Source organism: Microtus ochrogaster, chromosome X (assembly GCF_000317375.1).
Source record: "Microtus ochrogaster isolate Prairie Vole_2 chromosome X, MicOch1.0, whole genome shotgun sequence".
Lineage (NCBI taxonomy): Eukaryota > Metazoa > Chordata > Mammalia > Rodentia > Cricetidae > Microtus > Microtus ochrogaster.
In genome coordinates this window covers 29,238,869-29,247,732 of record NC_022026.1, presented here as the reverse complement: position 1 = coordinate 29,247,732, position 8,864 = coordinate 29,238,869, and the positions used below count along the sequence as shown (strand labels likewise).

The 8,864-nt window shown below is 44.3% G+C and overlaps 1 protein-coding gene across 1 annotated transcript in view; it reads left to right on the top strand.

Moving 5' to 3' along the window:
• Positions 1-6,867: 6,867 nt before the first annotated feature.
• LOC101985442 (WASH complex subunit 1-like) overlaps positions 6,868-8,864 on the top strand; it is a 3,870-nt gene continuing 1,873 nt past the window's right edge. Inside the window, exons 1-3 of the mRNA XM_005358653.2 lie at positions 6,868-7,128; positions 7,305-8,100; positions 8,729-8,860. Coding sequence (XP_005358710.2) covers positions 6,868-7,128; positions 7,305-8,100; positions 8,729-8,860 — 1,189 coding nt within the window. The remainder of the gene's footprint in view (positions 7,129-7,304; positions 8,101-8,728; positions 8,861-8,864) is intronic.

Sequence of the window (8,864 nt, the reverse complement as noted above, 5' to 3'; positions counted from 1 at the left end):
GGTATCTCAGCGGCTATAGGCTGGAGGAGCGGAAGGACCTTCCGCAACAATTACCTTAGAGATAATCGCTCCTACCAATATAGCCAGGAAAACATATTTGTATCCAGTGAGACCACATACATTCAGCCTTTTACAACACAGAAGTAAGAAAATTAAAACTAGAATTCAAGCCATCTGCCTAAAAGCTGGTAGTCAAATGTGCAGTGTTCTCATCTTTCATGTATAGACCTGCCCATCTCAAGACAGCCTTGAGGTGGACAACCAAACACTCAAAGTAGTCTGGTTGCTGTTTGTACTCTCCAAACAGTAGTGGGAACTAGGGAAAACAGCGCCATACCATTCTTCTACTACCCAAAAAGGTAAGATAGGTTTTGACCTTCTACACAATGCTGTAACTGGATCTTGCTATTTGGTCAAAGGTGGCCAGGCACTTTCCCCTCTAAACAAGGAAGTTCAGGAATTCACCTTTGCTCAGGATGACCTCCGACTTATCCCCGCTGAAACTTCCCAAACTGTCACTCTTCTTAAGGAAACAGCTTCCCATATTGAAGAACTGTCATCAGAGTTTCCTCTTGGTGAAAACTGGGTTTTGGGCCTTTAACCTCCTACAGACAGTACTCCAGACATATCTGTCTAAGGATTCAGAATTTACCTTTTGTTCAAAGGAAACTCACACTTGCCCCTGTGATTAAAAGGATCTCAGGACATCCCCTTCTGTCTGTGTGGACCTCAGACTCATATTACTATTGGAGGGATTTACAACTTTACCCTCTGACTGAGGCTATTAGAAAAACACCATAGTGACCAAAGGGACATCAGACAATTCTAAGGTACCAGAGTCCAAAATTTATGTCATCTTCCTTCATACTAGCCACCAACACAGAGACTCATCCTTCATGCATACACCTGTATAACTGATCATAGGCTTCAAGAAGACATAGAGCCTGAGACTGCCACTATGGCGAAGAGGTCTGCAACTTCATTTCTTTATTAAGGAGATATTTAGACCCTCTACCTCTACCCACAGAAACCTCAGATATTGCACTTCCATCCAAAGAGAACTTAGTCTTTCTCCCTCTAAGTGGCCAGGAAACCTAATGCCCAAGTCAGCCAAAAACCTTCCTCTTTCGCCCAAGTGGACCTCAGACTTACAAGCTCTGTATAACAAGGCTGTAGATCTTGTTCCATTGGCAATAGAAGCCTCAGATATTCACACCTGTTTCTATTGCTTCCAGCCTTCTACATATTACTGATCGTGTAAGGCATTATCCCTATGAACAAACAGGCTTTGGGATTACTTCATCTGACCAAAGGCTTCTCATACCTTCCTTTTCTTCCTAATTAGGGCTCCTACCTACCTCTTCTAACAAATGGAGCCACAGTCCTTTCTACTCTGACCAAGGAATTGTGAGACCAAGATAACTTTGGTGCACTCTGGTTTACAAACCCTGAGCGCCAGAGTCATAAGTACATCCTGAAAGTCAGGGCATCACCCTTTAATTCAAGCACTAGAAATAAAATGGCCCTATCCTTCCTGCTCATGCCTGGATGGTGAACACAATTTTGTGGAGGGGATCAAACTGGGGATAACCATTCAACTTAGTGGAAGAATGCACAAATTTATGCCTTGCCTCCCACACATCCCACATAAGATATAGATATTCAAAACAGTGAATGGTTGGAAGCTGATCAAGCAGTCCTAGAACATTTTTTAGCTTCACAAAGTATTCAGTTTCTGCCCAAGAGAAAATGGGCCTTTTTATTGTGCTGAATATAGGCAGAGTCTGTATCCCTCTGACAAAATATCTCAGAAGTTCCACTCATGGCCAGAGTGCTTCAGTGCTTCTCCTTATGTCCAAGGGGTCTGCTACTTTGCTTCTTTGATTAAAAAAACATCAGACTTTCTCCTGCTCAAAGGTGCTTCAGTCCTTCACTCATCATAACTAGGGATATTCAGACATTTACCTCTAATAAAGAAGGCCTCATATGTGGCCTGTGTGATCAAGCAAATATCAGATATTCAGGCCTAATAGATTCCAAGCCTAAACCTCTAACATATATGGAATGGAAAGTACACTTCTGACCAAAGAGAATTCAAAACTTCCTGGATCAAGGTCTCAAGAACATGAGAGTAATGGGGTGAGAGTAATTCAGGTTACTGTCTTTATTCTGGCCACCTAAAATGGAAAAATCCTGTCTTGTATCCTGAAAACTGAATATATGAGCATACACATGAGGAGAATAGAGCCAGAGACTATCACACAGTTCCTTTGAAGAATTCCAAAACTTTCATCATGCCTGCCATGGACATTCAGAAGATATGTGTATCATACACTGATTTTTGAGTTGGAAACTGATAAAGGAGCACCTGAACCTTCCTGTATTTCCAAAAGTATCCTGGGCATTCACCTTCTGCCTAACAGGACCTCACACATATGACCAAAACAAGCTGGGACTATTCAAATCAGTCCTAGGGAAGCTCATACCTTCTTCTTCTACCTTAGAGGACCCTTAATCTACCACTTCTTCCCAAAGAGGCATCAGAAACTCTTCTGCACACAAAGAAATTGGAGATACCCAACATACCCAAGGAAATCTAAGGGTATCCTCCTTTACTGAAGGGGGTTAGAGATTATTCCCTCTTTCCAAGTATTCATCATTCCTCTTCTGAAAAAAGTTGGACCTCGAACCTGCCTACTATGGTAAGAGGGCTATAGTTCTTCAATATCCAGACCTTTCCTGCACACACATGTATGAGTTGGCTTACTAACTCTATGTAAGAGTTAGTAAGAGCCTTGTCTCTTTCTATTTTGACCAAGAGGACTCCCATTCACTGCTTCATTTTACCAAGGGTGTCTAAGATCATCTCCTTCTGCCCAAGCGGTCTTCTGACAAAGGAGGTACTTCCATTGTCCTCATCAGATTCAAAGGCCTCAGAAATATCCATTGGAAATAGAGATCCTAGAACACATCCAAAGAAGCCTCAGACTACCCAGGTTCAAACTACTGAGATCCAAGAGTAGAAAGTAGAGCCAAGAACACAAGGAACACAGCCTCAAGAGAGAAACTAAAATGGTATGGTCTTCATAACTCAGAAGTTTCTGTCCTGCCGAGTCCCATAGCTGTTTGGTCTCAAATAAATACACAGAGGCTTATATTAGTTATAAACTGTTTGGCCTATTGCTCAGACTTATTACTAACTAGCTCTTACAACTTAAATTAACCAATAATTCTTAACGATGTTTAGCCATGTTGCTTGGTGTTGAAGGAGCTGCAGGCTGCGTTCCTGCCACCCAGTTTCCGGCCGCGTGGCTAGCTTGTGCCCCAAAATAACAACACACAAACTGTATTCATTTAAACACTGCCTGGCCCATTATATCTAGCCTCTTCATGGCTAACTCTCACATCTTGCCTTAACCCATATTTAGTAATCTGTGTAGCACCACGAAGTGGTGTCTTACCGGGGAAGATTCTAGTGTATGTCCATCTTGCACTAGAGCTTCATTGTGTCTGGCCCAGAGAGGAGAAGCATGGCGATTGCCTCACTTCCTCCCAGCATTCTGTTCTGTCTACTCCACCCACCTAAGGGCTGGACTATCAAATGTTCCAAGGCAGTTTCTTTATTAACCAATGACCTTCCTCCATCAGCTTGGTACCTCTTATCAGTAAAGTATTCTCATCTTGCTTCTTCTGCATCTGGCTGGTGACTACATCTCTGCCTTTCCTCTTGCCAGAATTTTCCTAGTCTGGTAGCCTTGCCTATAATTCCTGACTGGCTACTGGCCAATCAGTGTTTTGTTTAACCAATATGAGTGACAAATCTTTATGGAATAAGAGTACTATTTCATAGCACTTCCCCCTTTTTTTTATTTTCAAAACAAGAATCCTGAAACAAATATCCATTGTTTGGCTTTTTTCCTGACCATTACCAGTAACAACTTGTAATCAATGCCCCTAAATAATGATAAATATCCATGTGATATTTTGTTTGTGATCTAACAAATAAAGCTAGCCTGAAGATCAAAGTACAGAGCTAAGCCACTAGTTAGCCATAGAGACCATGAAGTGATGGCACATACCTTTAATCTCAGCACTCAGAAAGTGGCAGACAGATCCTCTGTGAGTTCAAGGAAACCCTGGGCTACATGAGATTAATCAAACTAAAAGAGAAATAGAGCTTACAAAAAGATGATTCTAGTACTTGGGATCCCATGCCTTTAATCCTAGCACTAGGGATGTAGAGACAGAAGTAATATGGCTGGGCAGAGAGAAGAATATAAGGCAGGAGTCAGGAGCTCAGATGCAGTCTGAGGATTCAGTCTGAGCATGCAGTCTGAGGTTCTTGGAGAGAGCATTCAATCTGAGGACTCAGTCTGAGGTTTCATAGAGACAAGATTCAGTCTACGTGTTCATAGAGATCTATGCAGTCTGAGGATTCATAGAGTCAGGATCACCCTCTCAGAACATTGGTAGAGGTAAGAACTCTATAGTGGTTTACTGCTCTGCTTCTCTGATCATTCAGCATTAACCCCTATAATCTGATTCTGGGTTTTTATTATTAAGAGCAATTAGAATTTGCGGTACAACCCTGGGCAGCTGAACATATGCTTGAAAAGAATACCTATCTGAGGACTGTCATTAGACCCTTCATAAAAACACTATGAGTATTGTGTGGCCTACTATACATTCACTGTAATGCACAGATATTCTAGTCTCTGATGAAGAATTGGAAACTGACAAGGCAGGGCCTAGAATGCACTGTACTGTATAAGATGATCTGGGACCTTCATCCTGTAGCAAAGAAGGGACATGGAACTTTCTAACTCTGCCCTCTCAGACATAGTAGTTTCCCTCTATTAATGAGTCCTCAGATCTTCACCCTCTGCCCAAGAGGTCCTTAAATATTTTTCTTCTAACACTGATGCTTTGTATTTTCCACATGGTTCACAGTGGCTCATTCCTTCCCTCTCTGTAGGCATGCCTCAGACCTCTCACTTCTGACCCATGGAGTCATAGACTTACATCTCTGACTATGGGGATTATAGCCATCAGACTTTGCTTAGGAGGGAAACTTCAATAATGTCTCTCGAGGATAAGGATTCCTCAGACATACTTGTTTTGACTGATAGGGCCTCAGACTTCCACTTATGGCACAAGGGGCCTCAGATCTATGCTATTTTGTGACATGTTAGTCTTGTCATCCCTATCTATGATTTTTTCTGAATTTTTCCTTCTGACTAAGGGTGCCTCAAAACTTCCCAATCTACTCAAACAGATCTTATATTACCCCTCTGTGACCAATGTGAAATTGGACATTTTCCTTCTTATCATCTTAACATTATTCCCCTATGGTTAGAGGTTGCAGTCCAAAAGTAGCAAGAAAACCTAGAACAAAAGTCATCATAATTCTATCCAGTCATCAGAAACTGAACCATACCATTATTTGCATCCAGGTCTAGATGACTAAACACACTTTGAAAAGCTGACCAAACTATGGATAATCACCCTAACCCTAACCCTAACCCTAACCCTAACCCTAACCCTAACCCTAACCCTAACCCTAACCCTGACAGTGGGAATGGTGCTAAGACTGCCCTACTACCTCCTGAAGATGACATAAATGATACGGATATTCTTCTGCTGTTATAGTTATTATGACTGTTTCTGTCTTCCTCTTGATTAACTTTAGACGAGAAACTTGAGACCAGGCAGTGGTAGCACATGCCTTTAATCCCAGTACTCAGGAGGCAGAGGTAGGTGGATCTCTGTGAGTTCGAGGCCAGCCTGGTCTACAAGAGCTAGTCCCAGGACAGGCAACAAAGCTACAGAGAAACCCTGTCTCAAAGAAAAACTTGAGATTGAGGTTTTCTTGTTATGTTAATCATATATTGGTATTATAAATCAGCAACCAGTTCTTAAAAGAATTCACATTTCCGACTCTCCATGGCAATCAATTGTACACATATATTTTAACCTGTTGTTTCAGAGAAATATCACTATGTATTTTCTATTTTTCACATTTAATTATTTAACCAAAGTAGATGAAAAGTAATCAGATCATGAGCAAATCTATGCTTCCTGTGGTGTCTTGCTTTCCACTGGATCACCATTTCCTTCGACAACAGTTGGAAGATTCATCTTGACTGACATATCTTAGAAAGATAGATTTTAAAGCTGATAGATCTGAAAATAGCATAGTTTCAATAGCATTAGGAGCTAGTGTATTATGATTTTAAATTCCAATTACTCATTAATAACAGAAGTAATATAAAATTACTAGTAAGAGTTTCAGGATTTAATACCTGAAATAGCTAGAAAAAAACAGAAGGAATATTTACTAATGAAAAATAAAATCTATGTACATCTAATGGACACTTAGTGAAAAATATTGTGTGTGTGTGTATGTGTACGTGTGTATTTGTGCTTCAGATTTTTATACCTTAAGTGGAGGTAGTAAACTATGTGCTTTTTTTTTCCTAAGGTAGGTATTAGAAGTGAAAGACACTGTTTTTACCTTTGTTACATTTGTTTGTTTATTGTGTGGGTACATGTCATAGCACACAAGCCCAAGTCATAAGACAATGTTATGGGGTCTTTTTTCCCTTCTGTAATGTAGATCTTGAGGATAAAACTCAAGCTATCAGGCTTGGTGGCAAACACCCTACCTGCTGAGTCATCTCACCAGGCCCAATACTATGTTTTAAGCTCTGTTAAAGAATTATGTAGACAGCCCCGGCGGTGGCGCGCAGCATTCTGAGTCCTTCCGTGTATGTTCCCGTATATGGCAGAGGGGGATCCAGCCAGTCTAACTTCTTGACGGAATCTGCTCCCATGTGGCGTACCAGATCTTGCCATTCATCCAGCGCCATGACCCCCGTGAAGACTCAGCACTCCTTGTCGGGTCAGCCGTATGCAGTGCCCCTGATCCAGCCAGACCTGCGAAGAGAGGAGGCAATCCAGCAAGTGGCAGATGCCCTGCAACACTTACAGAACATCTCTGGAGACATCTTCAGCAGGATCTCCCAGCGAGTAGAACTGAGTCGCCGCCAACTGCAGACCATTAGGGAGAGGGTCTCCCTGGCCCAGGCTAAGATAGAGAAGATCAAGGGCAGCAAGAAGGCCATCAAGGTAGGCAAGCCATGACTCCTGTGTTCTGTTGCTGGTATCTTGATCCTCTGGTACCCCTGCTGTTTAGCCACACCTCACTTTCCTCCTGTCCGTGGGTCATCCCATTCTCAGTGCCTGCTTATGATTACTGGGCTATCCCGAATATGTGGGCCCCAGAGTAGTCCCTGTATCTGCAGGTTTTCTCTAGTGCCAAGTACCCAGCGCCAGAGCGCCTGCAGGAATACGACTCCATCTTTACCGGTGCCCTTGACCCTGATCTGCAGAGAAGACCCCGTTACAGGATCCAGAGCAAGCACCGCCCACTGGATGAGCGGGCCCTGCAGGAGAAGCTGAAATACTTTCCTGTGTGTGTGAACACCAAGTCGGAGCCTGAGGATGAAGCTGAGGAGGAACTTGGGGGTCTTCCCAGCAACATCAGTTCTATCAGCTCTCTGCTGCTTTTCAACACCACAGAAAACCTGTATAAGAAGTATGTTTTCCTGGACCCTCTGGCTGGTGCAGTAACAAAAACACACATGATGCTGGGCACAGAAGAGGAGAAGTTGTTTGATGCCCCTCTGTCTATCAGCAAGAGAAAGCAGCTGGAGCAGCAGGCTCCGGAAAACTACTTCTATGTGCCAGACCTGGGCCAAGTTCCTGAGATCGTTGTGCCATCCTACCTACCCGACTTGCCTGGCATCGCAGATGACCTCATGTACAGTGCGGACTTGGGCCTTGGCATTGCCCCCTCTGCTCCTGGTGCCATTCCAGAACTGCCCACCTTCCACATGGAGGTAGCTGAACCTTTCCAGCCAGAACTGGAGAATGGGGTGCTGTTGGCAGCACCGCCACCACCGCCACCGCCACCACCACCTCCCCCAGCTCCCTCAGTGGTGGTCAGTACCCCCCAGCCGCCAGCGTTCCCTGAAGTGGCAACTGCACCTGGCCAGGTTGCCAGGGAAGAAGACACTAGCAGCAGCGTGGGCCACTCAGGTAGGGGCAGTGCTGATGGGGCCCATGTGGCCAGCCCTCATTAATAGGTTTTCATGCCGGGATCCCCGAAGACTTCTCTGTGGGTCACGTGTTCCTAGTGCTGTGATCTGTAGAGCATCCTCATATGGATACCTAGTCTCCCAAGGCTGATGGAGTGGTTTTTGTGCTCTACAGAGCTGTGGAGTTCTGACTTTCAGGGCAGAGGAAGCCTTGGGAAGGTGTTGAGCCCTGTTTCTAGTTAAGCCAGAGGGAAAGGATCTATTAACAAACTTGAAATTTCCAGATTTGAGCTTTCCATTGTGTCTTCAACCACCTCAGGGAGTAGGAAATCCTTTGTTGGCATGTGGTGCTCAGCACACCAGATCCAAAGAGTCTGTCACTGCAGGGTGTCATCAAAATAGGGGGTGGAGAGGGAGGAGATGCCTAGACATGAGGCCCCTCAGCTCCTTGTCTGCAGAAATTCAAGACCACACTGCGCATCATCCCAGAAGCCACAGCCTTACAGCTGGCTTCCCTGTGGGTGACCCGCCCCTGCATTTGCTAGGATCCTGAGATCACCTCCTGCCTCAGGCGGGGCAGCTTTCCCCATCCTGCAGTGCTGAGCAACCCTTCACCCTTCTCCTTCCAGCCTCTGTTCAAGGAGCCCCTAAGGAGGTGGTTGATCCCTCCAGTGGCCGGGCCACTCTGCTTGAGTCTATCCGCCAAGCTGGGGGCATTGGCAAGGCCAAGCTACGCAGTGTCAAGGAACGCAAACTGGAGAAGAA